The sequence below is a fragment of the Pelodiscus sinensis genome, chromosome 9 (assembly GCF_052426305.1).
Source record: "Pelodiscus sinensis isolate ZL-2025 chromosome 9, ASM5242630v1, whole genome shotgun sequence".
Taxonomy (NCBI): Eukaryota; Metazoa; Chordata; order Testudines; family Trionychidae; genus Pelodiscus; species Pelodiscus sinensis.
Window position 1 is genome coordinate 5,774,101 of NC_143060.1, and position 15,068 is coordinate 5,789,168.

Genomic DNA, 15,068 nt, shown 5'->3' on the forward strand with positions numbered 1-15,068 from the left:
AAATATATACTCAATATTTAGTTCCATGATCATGTTACATGAATAGGTCACCCTGCTCTAACTGTTCAAAAGCTAGTAGTATGGCAGGAAGGGTTTAGTTGTGACAGGGGGTCCGTAAAATCTTAATAGGGGTCGGAAAGGTTGGGAGCCGCTGTACTACATTATTGTGGAGAAGGTTGAGGGTGCTTGCCTGCAACCTCAGAGCCACAAGTTCAAGACCCTGCTCTTCCAGAGTGCCTGGGGCTGTGTCTAGACTGCAGGGTTTTTTTCCAAAAAAGTAGCCTCAGTTTCTCTTCTGTGCAATGAGGGTAATGCTGCCTACCTCACAGGAGTGTGCAGAGGACAGATGCATGAATGACCAAAAGGCACTCAGATACTATGGCTTTTTGGGGCAAGGGAGGGAAATATAAACAACCGGATAGATCCGGCCCGCTTTATAGCAACAGGAAGTGAACTATGGAGAGGTCGTGTGATTCACACAAGTGAGTGAGCAGCAGAGCCAAGAATAAAGGCCACGTTCCGGACTCGCGGGCTCTTCCTCTCTCTGCGCCACTGGGCCAGAGGGGCACAAAGGGAGGTTGGCTGAGCAGGAGCGGGGAGAGGGGTCCCTGATGCAGCCGCTCTCGGCAGATCTCCCATTCCCCAACCAGCCACCGAAAAAGCCCGACACGTCTGCGAGAGGAAACAGGGGCCGCCGCTGTCCAGGCTGCACACTCATTGGCCCGCTGCTTTAGCGCTCCAGTTCTCAAGCGGTAGGGGCACCCTGGGATGGGGTCGCCAGGGCTGGCTTAGACTTGCTGGGGCCAAGCCACGCTGCCCAGGACGAAGTAGAGATGTTACGTATAGATTAACCGAATAGTCGATTAACCTCATGCATTCGTATCGGTTACTCGACTATTCTATAGTCCCCTGGGGTGGGGCCGGCAGCCAGTGCACTAGGGTCCCACTCCCGAGGAGCCCCCTGACATTCTGATAGAGAGGCAGCAGCATAGGGTGCCTGCAGCCCCTGTCCAGGAGGGGAAGGGGTGCGTGTCTGAGCTCCTGGACCAGGCCTGAGCCGGGCTGCCTGCCTGCTTGGCTCCTAATACGCTTTACATGCAGAGTGACAGTGGGGGTAGGTCCCAAGCCTGGAGCAAGCCAGGACTGAGCCAGGCTGCTGGCCAGCCCGCTAAAAAATTACTGGCAGGGTGTGTGTGTGTGGGGGGAATGCATGTAGTGTCTAGCTTCACCTATAAGCTTTTGCTTATTGGTGAATCGGTTAACCGACCACACTATTCCATCCCTAGGCTGAAGCTGAAGTCCGAGGCCCCTTCACCTGCAGTGGTTGAGCGTGGGCTTTGCCCCCCGCCAGGGCATGCTGGGGGGCAGGCTCAGGCATCTGTCGCCACTCCAGGGGTGGGAACTGGGTCGTGGTGCCATGACGTTTGAGAACCCCTTGAGAGCCAAGCCAGCTGCGTCTGCATTCGTTTTCACCGCGGTAATGTTCTCCAGGCTAAATCCGGTGAGAAAACGGGAATTAGTTTATTTGCACCTGCCTGCAAATGGACTCCAACAGGCCTCACACAAACGTGGTGGCCAAGATTTGGGAAGCCGCAGCTAGCACAGACTGGAGGAAGGTGTTTTAGGTGTATATCTCAACTGAGCAACAACAAATATCTAGATACGAGCCTCATCATGCAAGGTATGCAGGAAAGAAACCCATGTCACCATGGATACGGTTAGGCATCTGTCCTGTGTTACACAGGTCAGACCAGATGACTAATAGTCTCTTGAGTGGAGCAGGGGCATTGTAGTCTAGTGGTTAGCGCGAGACCCTGAAAGTTCTGTTGAAGGCCCTGCTACTGACTTGCAGTATGACCTCAGGCAAGTCACTTAGGGTACAGCTAGACTGCAAGCTTCTTTCGAAGGAAGCGTTCCCAGAAGAGATCTTACGAAAAAACTTCTTCTGAATGACAGCGTCCACACTGACAAAGTGCATCGAAAAAGCAATCTGCTTTTTCGAAAGAGAGCGTCCATTCAGCGTGGACGCTATCTTGCATTTCAGCTGTGAGGATGGAGTGGCCACCAGGGCACCTGTGCTTTTTCCTGGAGGCCTTTCATTTAGAAAAAAAACTCCCTCTTCCCCGTCCACACACACCTTTTTCCAAATGGGCTCTTTCAGAAAAGGCATTCTTCCTTGTAGAATGAGTTTTACCAATGTTGGAAAAACCCTGCATTGCTTTGATTTTCTTTTGAAAGAATGCAATAGCAGTGTGGACGTAGGTGATGTTTTTTTCGGAAAAACGGACGTTTTTAAAAAAAAAAAACCCTGCTGTCTAGATGCACCCTTAGTCTACCCCTGCCTCAGTTTCCCCCCTTCTGAAAAGCAGGATTATTTCATTCCGCTTAGTATTGTGTATTGAGGTCCTCTGCCGAAATATTATTTTGCTGGTCTTACAATTCACAATGGGACTCAGCCAGCAATCACCCCCCCCCCCCCCCCACACACATACATACATAAATAAAGAGTTATTGAAACGGTGCAAGGATGTTAGCACTGAAACTTCCACTCATTGTGCCTTCAAGGAAAGAGCAGAGGGAAGGGGAAGTGGGTTATTATAGCAACATTTCCCCCCTCTCATCCTCTTCGGCTTCCTGGTTTTTAATAGTGCTTGGGGCCAGATGTGGGAAAGAGCAGCTCTCTGAGGAGACAAGCTTCACACAGCTCCTGCTGTGTGAGCCAGGCTCTTTCACAGGGCTCAGCAGCTGCTTCCAGCCCGTGGGATTCTGGTTGGTGTCTTGGCGGCACGGGCCGGCTGTATTTTTCACGCGGGTGGCCGAGAAAAGCACGTGACAGAAACAACTAGCTAGATCTCACCGTGTGACTGGGCCTTCTACGCGCCACCCTGGCAAAGTGCAGCCGTCTCTGGGGTGGATTACGGCAGCAGCCAGCCAACACACAGGCCAGAGGAAGGCAGTTTTGGAGAAGGAACCCAGGGCAGATCTCCCGGCTCACAGCAGAAGCCCCCTGAGTTCCATTACTTGTGAAAAGTACGCCAGTGCCTGCTCATAGCGGTGTATGTTGTGGTATAGCTAATAAAGAGGCAATAATGCCAGGTCCCCACAGATACCTGACCCTTTTAAGCAGTTAACCGCTTAAATATAATGTTTTAACCAGTTTGCTGATTAAATGGGATTTTACATCCTTGCTGTGGATCCTCTCCAAACTGTTCGCATCTTCCCTAGAGCATGGTGCCCACAATTCCACACAGGACTTCCGTCCAGGCCTCCCCGTGGCTAAGCAAACCAGGACAACTGCCTGCAGTCTAGTACATCCCGCGCTCCTGTCCACGCACCCCCGAATGAGAGATACCAGCCATGTTTTGCAACTGCCTCCCACTGTTGATTCACACTCCGTTTCCGATCCCCTGTCACCCCCAGACCCGCTCCAGCAGGGTGGCTACCTAATCCCTTAGTCCCCATTTTGTAATTGTGCATTCGATTTTTCCTTCCTAAGTGAAATACTTCGCGCTCATCTGTCCACCACCAGGACGGTCATCCAAGCAGGCGGGCTGACCTCAGTTATTGTTATGATTGTCATCGCAGATAAGGACTCCCGTCAGGTATTGGGGCCCTGTTGTGACAGCACGTGGGGGACCCCCGACCCTGCACCCCAGTCTGCAGCAAGATGGGACTCTACCAGCCGGTAGAATAGAGAGGGTTTATTGCTTCTCAGAGATACAGCACAGCCCGGGTTCGATGTGGACATCGGAGTAAGGGGGCAGGCAGCCCCAGACCCCTTGGGGTAGGGCCCACAGGCCCCCAAACCCCCAGCACTCAGCTTAGTCTCTTCTCTTCATGATTGCCCAGCCAGGACCGCCTCTTCTCCAAAACCACTCAACCCACATCCCCCAGGTAGCCACACCCCTTCCCTTGTTAAACCTCTTCCCCTGGTCAGGCGAGAACCGGTTGGCCCATTGACACTACTGCAGGCAGGGACGATCCCCCGCTGGGCAGTGCTTGCAGACAGAGGCCAGTAGGGGTCGCCCACAGCACCCAGTGAATGCCCACGCCCAGGGCACTAGAGTAGGCACCCCCAACTACGTCGCGCCTGTTCAACGAGGCGCTGTACAAATCCCAGACCCTGTCCCATGAAGGCTCGCAAGCTTGGGATAGACAACAGGCGAACAAACAGATAGGAAAGTAAAGGGAAGGACAAGGCAGTGGCACAGAGAGGTAGAGCCCTGCAAATCTGTGGTGCTCAGATACAGATACAAACTTTATATCTGCACCGGGCTCTACAGAGAGGTGGTTTTGTACAGCTGGGGAGTCACAGTGGTCTCCATGGCCACATGGGGTCACCAGCCCGACTAATACCAGGAGGCCTTTTTGTAGGTGTTGTGGCAGAAGCAGAGTTCAAGGAATGACTTTAAAAGAGGATCAATCAGGAGATGGTTTTGTGAATTTTGAGGGGGAGTTCTTCCTAAGCATAAGGGGAGGCATGGAAGAGAGGGGTAACACCAACAAACCCTGGTCATCTGTTGGTGGAATTGAACCTAGGACCTCTGGAGCTTAGTATATGCGCTCCTACCAGCTGGCTAGTAGCTACGCTGTTGAGTGGACTCCTTGTTCGCACTGTAAGGGTATGTCTACACTACAAAGTTAATTCGAACTAACAGCTGTTAGTTCGAATTAACTTTAATAGGTGCTACACATACAAACCGCTAGTTCGAACTTAATTCGAACTAGCAGAGCGCTTAATTCAAACTAGGTAAACCTCATTCTACGAGGACTAACGCCTAGTTTGAATTAAGTAGTTCGAATTAATTAATTCGAATTAAGTTAGTTCGAATTAGTGCTGTAGTGTAGACATACCCTAAGTGAGCTCAGTGCCACTAGATGGGACCGTGCACCACCCGTGGGAGGTGTGTGGCTTACAAAGGCAGGCGCAGCTGGCAGGACATCAATGTGAAAAGAACAAATTAGATTGCAACAGGACAGTCAGGGTTCCGTGGTGAAGGGCCATTAAGGTCAGGACAAGGAGGTTGGGGGGGGAACAGGTGTGTGTGGTCTTTCTGCATAGGGGTCAATTTCATCCCCCCGCAAAGTAGGCAACTCCTTACCAAAGGCTCCAGCTCCCGGTAGTCAATGAGGCTGAACTCTCGGATGAAGTAGTAAAAGTGCTTGTAACAGGTGTTGACGTGAGCTTCGGCGCCCAGGCTGATGATGCTATCGAAGTGATGGATGTAGACGTGGACGAAGACTCGGAAGAGGCGGGTGAGGATCTTGGTGCACACCTGCTGGAAGTTCTTGGGGAAGGGAACTCCTGTGAGGTAGAAGCAAAAGCCATTTTTAGCTTGTAAAGTATCTGACCGCTTCCAAACAAGTAACATTTGAAAGGCTTGGCACTCCATCACCATCACAGTGACAACATGGAGCGTTTCAACTCACGGACAATCACCGCTTCTTCCATCTGCTTGTTGTGTCCAATTGTCTCACGTCTTACCCGTAAGCACGATCATTCGTCTTTATAACAACACGGGCTAGCGTGAGGCACTGTGAGAAGGCCCATTAAAGTCACCGGAAAGAGATCCCTGAGTTTTGGATCACAGCTAAGAACCGTTCTGCTGTGGGAAGTTTTGAAATGACTTCCCATTCTGAATTGGGATCAAGTATCAAAATAGCAAAAAAAAAAAAAAATTATGAAAAAATGAAAAGACCAAAAAAGGGTTTCTAATTAGAAAGTATCAACATGGGAGACAACCAGATTTTAGACAAATCAAAAATTCTACCAAATGTCAATGAGAATGGCTAGTTTTGAAGTGTCCATTCTAAGTGATATTTTAGGGTTTGATTCCTCCCCAACTGGGAAATTTCATCCAATAAACATTTTTTTCCAGCAGAAAATTGCAATCTTGACAAAGTTTCCAATGGGATTTTTTTTCCAGTTTAAAAACCCTCACCAGTTCTACCCACAGGCCATAAAGTTAAGCATGTGCTTAAGCGTTTGCAGGATCAGGGACTTGGATTGTAATTTCTTTAGCCCAGTGGCTGTCTTTTCATGAAAGATTTGTACAATACCTAGCAAATGAAGCCTTGATTGGATCAAGATGCTACGGTAAAGCTAATAATGATCAGTAACAATAACACTATTCAAAGCTTTTCATAGACATTCACTAATTAATCATCACAAAATTACTAATATGCAGGTGTGTGTTATAAAGCTGGCTGCAGGTTTTAAAATGAAAATATTTTGTGGTACAGCCACCTTTTTCCTCCAAAATCAAAAACACAGTTGTCTTTTGACTATTATTAGCTCAGAAGTGCCTGGCTTGCAGATTTTAGTCCCCTCGATTGTGCAAGACCTTTGCCTAGCAGTTCCAATGGAAGTCTCATGGGAACACAAAGAGGATTTTCTGTGGCAGCCGCTTTGCAGGATAGAAATCTCAGCACGGCAGGTTTGCAGGCGGCAGTACAAAGAAACCCATTCCACTTCCGATTCTCCATGCCCTGTGATGTACATTCAACCAGGTCTGAAAACAAGCGCCAAGCCAGGCATCAACGGTACCCACTCCCTCTTTCAGTGACCCACAGAGGAAAGTTCCAGCAGTCGTGCATTTGTTTTCTGCACCCTGCTTTCCAGTGGGCTACAGTGGATCCTCCCCTGTGAAGTCACACCTCCCTGGAAACTTAGCACAAGGCTGTTTAATCAGTGACGCAGCTTAATGAAGCGCACGCTGGTGTTTAAAGATATCTCAGCAGCGTCGCATCTGGACACAATGCGGCTTCTTCCGATGATTTTCACACAAACAACAGCCTGTCGATGAATAGAAACCATCACGTCACAGCCATGTTCTCCACAGTCCAGCCGCTCCCTCTGTATTAGTGAATAGACCATTATTGTGTAACCATGGTAACAGTGTCAGGGTTGCATCTTGGTGAGTCCAACAACCACGGTAGGCCCGAGCCAGGAAGTTTGGACTTGAACAAATTCATAAGTGGAGCGTCCACACTACTAAGCCTGTTAATTCGAAATAATGGACCGCTTAATTTGAAATCTGTACTCCTGCTCTCCTCGGGGAATAATGCTAACTTTGAAATAGTTATTTCGACATAGCGGTAGCATGGACATTTTTGTGTTGCTATTTTGAACATAAGAATGGCCATACTGGGTCAGACCAAAGGTCTGTCCAGCCCAGTGTCCTGTCTGCCGACAGTGGCCAATGCCAGGTGCCCCAGAGGGAGTGAATCGAACAGGTAATGATCAAGCGTCTCTCTCCTGCCATCCATCTCCACCCTCTGACAAACAGAGGCTGGGGACACCATTCCTTACTCATCCTGGCTAATAGCCATTTATGGGCTTAACCTCCATGAATTTATCTAGTTCTCTTTTAAACCCTGTTACAGTCCTAGCCTTCCCAGCCTCCTCAGGCAAGGAGTTCCACAGATTGACTATGTGCTGTGTGAAGAAGAACTTCCTTTTATTTGTTTTAAACCTGCTGCCCATTAATTTCATTTGGTGGCCCCTAGTTCTTATATTATGGGAACAAGTAAATCACTTTTCCTTATTCACTTTCTCCGCACCACTCATGATTTTATAGACCTCTACCATATCCCCCCCTTAGTCTCCTCTTTTCCAAGCAGAAAAATCCCAGTCTCTTTAATCTCTTCTCATATGGGACCCGTTCCAAACCCCTGTTTTGAAATAACTCCTCCCCGGAGTTTTTGATCTGAGGAAGTGGGTCTGGCCCACGAAAGCTCATCATCTAATAAACCATCTTGTTAGTCTTTAAAGTGCTACATTGTCCTGCATTTTGCTTCATCCTCCCCGGAGTAATGCGAACTAATTACTGCCCAGTGCTTCTTGGGGCTCTAAGTTGAGGTAGCACGTCCCCATTAACAGAGCCTGCCTCAAGCTAATTTCGAATCTTCCCCATAGTGTAGACACACTAGTTCAATTTTGTTAAATTGGGAGTTATTGAGTCGTATTTAGTCATTTTGAAATAATTTCCTAGTGTAGGCATGGCCTAAATGTTTACCACTGGTGGTAAAACAGATTGGCTGATCTCAACCTTGTTCCCACCTGACATATGTTTGCCTCACTCAAAGATACCACCACAAGTCTCAGAGGAAAAGGACATGGGTAGATAAAAATGTCCCAGAAGTGGAAATGTTGAAAAATTCTGTTTTGTGGGAAGTTTTGAAAATATTTGTTTGGAATGAAACAAACTTTGAAATATCAAAATGTCTCATGAGATGGAAATCCTAAGTTTTGACCAGCTCTGTTCATACTATAATAGCCTCTGTTTTTATGGGGATGCCATCTGCATGTCTCCTTCCAAACTAAAATCACTGCTCTCTTTTTTAAAGTGGTTTCCAAGACTTGACAGAGAATTGGACAACTGCTTCATAAAGGAATTCTTAAGCAGCGACGGCTTGCTCTCCCCCTGTGTAACGGCTGCGTTCTTAGCAAGAGAGATTTAAAAGAAAATAAATAAAAGACAAAAGATTTTTCCGTAATCCTCCATTCACAAAAGTCAGCATTTCAAAGGCCAGAACTCAGAGTGCTGCCAATGCCACTGCTGGGCTAAATCGGGGATATACTTGAGAGGAGAGAGACAGATTTACAGTCTGGTTCCAAAAATGTACAGTTACCCTAAGCTCTGAAAACTATTGGAAACACAATGACTAAGCAGAATCCATCAAGGGTCCCCTTCTCATACATTGATTTAAAGAGCTGCCTAGAATTCATGCCACCTGTAGATCCAACGGATCCGATTTTACTCTCCCTTACGTGAGTGTAAATCAGGAAAGACTCCATTGGGTTTAATGGAATTACACCCAATTTGCACAGCTAGCGCAGAGTTTAGCTCACTGCTTTTGTTAACTAAAAAGCACTTGGGGGTGGGGGTGGGGGGTTTAAACCCTTTTGTGATAACAGGAGAGAGGATTTTGCTGCAGATTATCAATCCAAGAAGGCGTGGCTAGAATGTTGCACCAAAGGCTTTCATTGTTTTCATGGAAAGTGGGTGAATTGTGAACACCGCACTGAGAAAGCCAAGCGATCGCTTGGCAGCAAAGGATTAAAGTGACTGCAGAGGTTTATAGGGGCGGCCTGTGGTTAAGGAACTGGATAGAACTCCACAGATTTGGGTTCCGTTCCTGGCTCTGTCTCAGACTATGTGTAACCAGGGGAAAGTCGCTTCGTCCGGATCTGGCAGAGCCTTCACAGAGCCAGAGCTGAACGTGAATCTTCAAATGATCAGGCTTTCCTTGGACATGTCGGTGTGTTGTCCCTTCTCATCCACCCCTACATCCGTCACATGGATCTCACGGGCTATTGCATAAGCAACCACGACAGCTGTTATAAGATCTGAACTACTATGCACCGTCTCAAAGGGTATGTCTAGACTACATGGCTCTGTCAACGGAGCCATGTAGATGAGTTTACTAGACACAGGAAAATGAAACGGCGATTTAAATAATTGACACTTCATTTACATCAAAATGGCCGCCGCGCTGTGCCGATCAGCTGATTGGCAGCCTAGCGTGGCAGTCTGGACACGCTGCGGTCGACAAGGAAAGCCTTTGTCGACCGCTCCAGTAAACCCCATTCCACGAGGCATAACGGAGCGATCAACAAAGGCTTCCGTTGTCGACCGCGGTGCGTCCAGACTGCCCCACTGTGCCGCCAAACAGCTGATCAGCACAGCACGGCGGCCATTTTGATGTAAATGAAGCAGCGATTATTTAAATCGCCGCTTCATTTTCCTATGTCTAATAAACTCATCTACTTGGCTCCGTCGATGGAGCCATGTAGTCTAGACATACCCAGAGAGAAAGGGCTCAGCATGATAGCACATTTTGTGTTATCTCAGCATTGACAATTGCCAGCCCATAGGCTCCATCTAGACAGTAGGGCTATTTCGGGATTCCGGAAGCATCCTGAAATAGCAATTCCACGTCTTTAAACGCACCCGTCATTTCATTTCAAAATAATGGGCGTGCTCTTCCAGCATCCCTGCAACTCTCATTCTACGAGAATTAAGGGGCTTGTCGGAATAGCGCTTTATTTCGAAGTCTGGCGCTGTGTAGGCATTTCGAGGGAAGGGAACTGTGTAGATGCACCCATGGAGTCCGGATTCCGGCGGCCACCCCACGTCCAATGAAAGGAGAAAATAAGCACAATGCCCCTGTGCATGGGAGGCAGTAATTCCTTCCTGACCTCCGAGTTGGCCAGGAAATGACCTGAAGCATGAACATGCGACTCTGGAATCATAGCTCCTAGCAGGCAATTGCACCAGATACCGGAGAATGTGTATCCCTATCGTGCTCAGATGCAAGCCTTAGCACAGGCCATGCCCAAGTATTTAAAAACGAAGAGGCAAGCTGCCTGTTTGAGAGACACAGGATCCGCTCAGCATGAATCATAGAATCATAGAGCTGGAAGAAACCTCAGGAGTCATCAAGTCCAGCCCCCTGCCCAAGGCAGGACCAATCCCAACTCAATCAACCCAGCCAGGGCTTTTTCAAGACGAGACTTGAAAACCTCTAGGGATGGAGATTCCACCCCCTCCCTAGGGAACCCCTCCCAGTGCTTCCCCACCCGCCTAGGGAAACAATTTTTCCTAATATCCAACCTAGACCTCCCCCACTGTAACTTGAGCCCATTGCTCCTTGTTCTGCCATCAGTCACCACTGAGAACAGCCTCTCTCCATCCTCTTTGGAACCTCCCTTCAGGAAGTTGAAAGCTGCTCTCAAATCCCCCTCACTCTTCTCTTCTGCAGACTAAACAAACTCAAATCCCTCATCCCCCTAATCATTTTGGTCGCCCTCCGCTGGACCCTCTCCAATGCGTCCACATCCTTTCTATAGTGGGGGGCCCAGAATTGGACACAATACTCCAGATGTGGCCTCACCAGAGCCGACTAAAGGGGAATAATCACGACTCTAGATCTGCTGGAAATGCTCCTTCTAATGCCCCCTAATATGCCATTAGCCTTCTTAGCTACAAGGGCACACTGTTTAATGGCCTGCCAGGTGATTAAAAAGGCTTCCTCCGGGCAGGACGCAGGGTGGAAATCTGATTAGCATCCCCCGCCTGCTCTTCATGCGCTGTTGTCGGTTTGCAAAGCCCCAAAGGCTTTTCACCCCCCTGCTGGCCAGACACGCAGCTCACCCTCGAAGGTGGCACGTTCCAAAGCAAAGGATGCCCGGCCTCACCTCTTCTGACACATCACAAGGAGCTGGGGAAATGGAGCGTAACTGGATGCAGGTTCTTATGGATACGGCGCCGTTGGTCCTCGCAGCCGCCGCCCCCCGGCGAGGACGAAACACCCACGTGAGGCATGTTCCACACAGAGCCGCATCTCACCCGACCCTTGGGGAGCTGCCCGAATGCCTCACCCATCTGCACCTCGAGCCGTCCTGGAATGATGGAGCCGCCTTTGCCCCAGGAACAGGGCCTTGCGGAGCTAAATGAAGCTTTGTCTACACTGCCTATTCAATGGCAAAACCTTTGTCGTTCACAGGCGCCTAGGCCACCTCCCCCACAATGACGAAAGTTTTGCCACCACAGAGGTAGTGTGAGCAGCTTGTGTTCAGTAGGTGCGCTCTTCTGTTGACAACACGACCCCCCGGGTCTCATGCTTTGGGGGGCCCCCTGATTCAGGGAGAGGGGGAAGTGAAGACGCACCAGCCCCAGGGCAGCCCGAGGGACTAGCAAGGCCCTGATACCAGCCCCAGGAGTCGGGGCTACACCCGAACTCACCAGCAGTGATGAGAAGTGCGACCCACCCCCGACCCAGCTCCACGCTGCTCCACCAACCTCCACCCACGTCTCTCAGGACAGGAGGGTCGGAGGAAGCGGTGGAACTGCTGCTACACTCACCAGCGTGGCCGGGAGCTGGTGGCACGGAGCACGCTGAGGCCAGATCTCTCTGCTTCCCATCCCCCAGGCTGCATCACTCCGGAAGGGGCTTGGGGGGAGGCGTGGAATGGGGGGAGGAAGAGGCAGGCAAAGTGGGGTCGTCCTGGGCCCTGCACCTCCCTGGAACGGCCGTGTTCGTCAGCGAAAGTGCCGACAAACAGCATTCACACTGCCTGACTGAGCAACACGGCCCTCACAGAGGAAGCCCTGGGGACGAATTCTCCAGCCAGAGAAAGCGCCATGCATAGGGTTGCCAGATGGTTTCAGAAAAAATACCGAACCAAAAAAACACGCCAGGAAAAAGTTTATTGGGGAAAAAAAAAAAAAGACTCAGAGTTGTTAAGCAGAAAACCCCCCAGAAACAAAAAAAGACACCGTGGCCCCTTTAAAAACCATGTAGTGAGGCCTTTTGGCCCTAATAGGCTGCTGGCGGCCTCCTGCCATCTTGCCTCCCTGTGCCACACTGGACAGCTGCCCCGCGGAACTCGGTAAGCACTGGGGTTGCCAGGCTGCCTCTGTATTGAGCCGGACAGTCGGGGATTTTTGCCTCCTGGCGGGTTAAAAAAAAAAAAATCAGAAAGTACCGGACTTTTTGCATGTCTGGTATTTTCTGAAGTTTTTTACCGGCCAGGAGGTGAAAATACCGGACTGCTTGGCTTAGTACCAGACGCCGGTCAACGCTAGACATGCAGCTATAAACGAAGCCGGTGTGAGGAAGGCTTGTGTGTGCCCCTCACCGCGGCACAGTTAGAACGAGCCAGTGCTGAGACATTCAACTCCTTCCCCTGAGCCTGAGAAAGACTCACGCTGCCTCCCATTGATTCCCAGCATCACCGCCCCTGCCCTGCTGGACACTCAATGCTTATCAATGCTGCACTGGGTTGCTTATTGGAGAGGCATCATGTTACAGAGCAGAGAAGAACCAGGCCCTCTCTAATGTAGCCCAGTCTGGGTGGCCACCTCTCCGTGTCAATACAAATAACAATACTCCGTTGTTATCATCCCAGCCACAAAGCCTGTGACGAATTCTAAAATCCAGGCCTGTTGCTTTGGCCACTGTGCGAACCCGAGTCCTGATACAGAACTAAACCAGCTGAAAGACTTCCCTCGCACAAGTAAAATGGTGCACGATGGTGCCGCCGTAATCTTACACGATAGGATTTGTTTTGACTAGAGTGAGCGCTTCAAGGCTAATCTACTTAGGGACTCTCAGGAAAATGAATCAGGAAAATGAATCAAAATTAACTTTGGAAAGGGATCTGTTGAATCCCTGCCTGGACACTAAATTGCAATTAAAGTGGCCTTAATTCAGTGGAGTTTAATTCACTTTGGCGGACAAGCCCTCACATGGGAGTGACTGATTCTAAAACACTTTCCAAAGGGCACAACCTGACTGGACAGTCTATGCCTAGAAGCATCATTTCCCCTCCACTGAAATGCAGCCATAGCTGAGGTGGAGCAGAGCAACTGCTTAACAGCTCTTAGGAACATTACAACAGTATGTGAGACCATGAAGCCAAGAGAACAGTGTCCATGTGAAACCCTGGGAAGGATTGTGAAGAGCTTCACAGTCTGTGAAGAGCCTCAAAAAGATCTCATTTTGAACAAGAAAATGGCAAATGAAATTTAATGTTGATAAATGTAAAGTAATGCGTATTGGAAAAAATGATCCCAACTACACATACAATATGATGGAGACTAATTTAACTACAACTACTCAAGAGAGAGATCTCGGCATTATTTTGGATAGTTCTCTGAAAACATCCACTCAATGTACAGCGGCAGTCAGAAACTCAATGTGCAGCGGCAGTCAGAAAAGCAAACAGAATGTTAGGACTCATTAAAAAAGGAATAGAGAATAAGACAGAGAATAGCTTATTACCTCTATATAAAAGCATGATACACTCATGATACACTCAGGCTACGTCTAGACTGCAGGCTTCTTTCGAAAGAGCCTCTTTCAAAAGATCGCGTCTAGACTGCAGGCGGATCTTTCGAAAGAGAAATCCGCTTTTTCGAAAGAGAGCACCCAGCGAGTCTGGATGCTCTCTTTCGAAGACGGCCTCTTTACATTGAAGAACGCCTTCTTTCGAAAGAGGAACTTTCGAAAGAAGGCGTTCTTCCTCGTGAAACGAGGTTTACCGCCATCGAAAGAAAAGCCGCGTTCTTTCGAAATAATTTCGAAAAAACGCGGCTTGAGTCTGGACGCAGGGGAAGTTTTTTTGGGAAAAGGCTACTTTTCCCGAAAAAACCCCTGAGTCTGGACACGGCCTCATAGTGGACCACAAGTTGAATATGAGTCAACAGTGTGATGCTGTTGCAAAAAAAGCAAATATGATTCTAGGTTGTATCAACAGGTGTGTTGTAAGCAAAACTCGTGAAGTCATTCTGCCGCTCTACTCTGCACTAGTTAGGCCTCAGCTGGAGTACTGTGTCCAGTTCTGGGCGCCACATTTCAAGAAAGATGTGGAGAAATTGGAAAGGGTACAGAGAAGAGCGACAAGAATGATTAAAGGTCTAGAGAACATGACCTATGAAGCCAGGCTTCATGAACTGGGCTTGTTTAGTTTGGAAAAAAGAAGATTAAGGGGGGACATGATAGCGGTTTTCAAATATCTAAAAGGGTGTCACAAGGAGGAAGGAGAAAATTTGTTCCTCTTGGTTTCTGAGGCCAGGACAAGGAGTAATGGGCTTAAAGTGCAGCAGGGGAGGTTTAGATTGGACATTAGGAAAAAATTCCTAACTGTCAGGATGGTCAAATATTGGAATAAATTGCCAAGGGAGGTGGTGGAATCTCCCTCTCTGGAGATATTTAGGAACAGGTTAGATAGACATCTGTCAGGGATGGTGTAGCCGGAGCTTGGTCCTGCCTTGAGGGCGGGGGGCTGGACTCGATGACCTCTTGATGTCCCTTCCAGTCCTATTATTCTATGATTCTATGTCTTGAATACTGCATACAGATGTGGTCACCTCATCTCAAAGAAGATATATTGGCATGGGAAAAGGTTCAGAATAGGGCAACAAAAATGATTCGGGGTTTGGAATGGGTCCTGTATGAAGAGAGATTAAAAAGATGTGAACTTTTCATCTTAAAAAAAGAGGAGACTAAGGGGGGATATGATAGAGGTCTATAAAACCATGACTAGTATGGAAAAAGTG

General features: G+C 48.7%; 1 protein-coding gene across 2 annotated transcripts in view; it reads right to left on the reverse strand.

Annotated features, from left to right (window-relative positions):
- The window catches only part of MOB3C (MOB kinase activator 3C), a 55,580-nt gene that overhangs the window by 17,090 nt on the left and 23,422 nt on the right, over positions 1 to 15,068 (reverse strand). For both annotated transcript variants that reach the window (XM_075935916.2, XM_006111451.5), the window contains one exon: positions 5,103 to 5,305. In XM_075935916.2, coding sequence (XP_075792031.1) covers positions 5,103 to 5,305 — 203 coding nt within the window. The remainder of the gene's footprint in view (positions 1 to 5,102; positions 5,306 to 15,068) is intronic.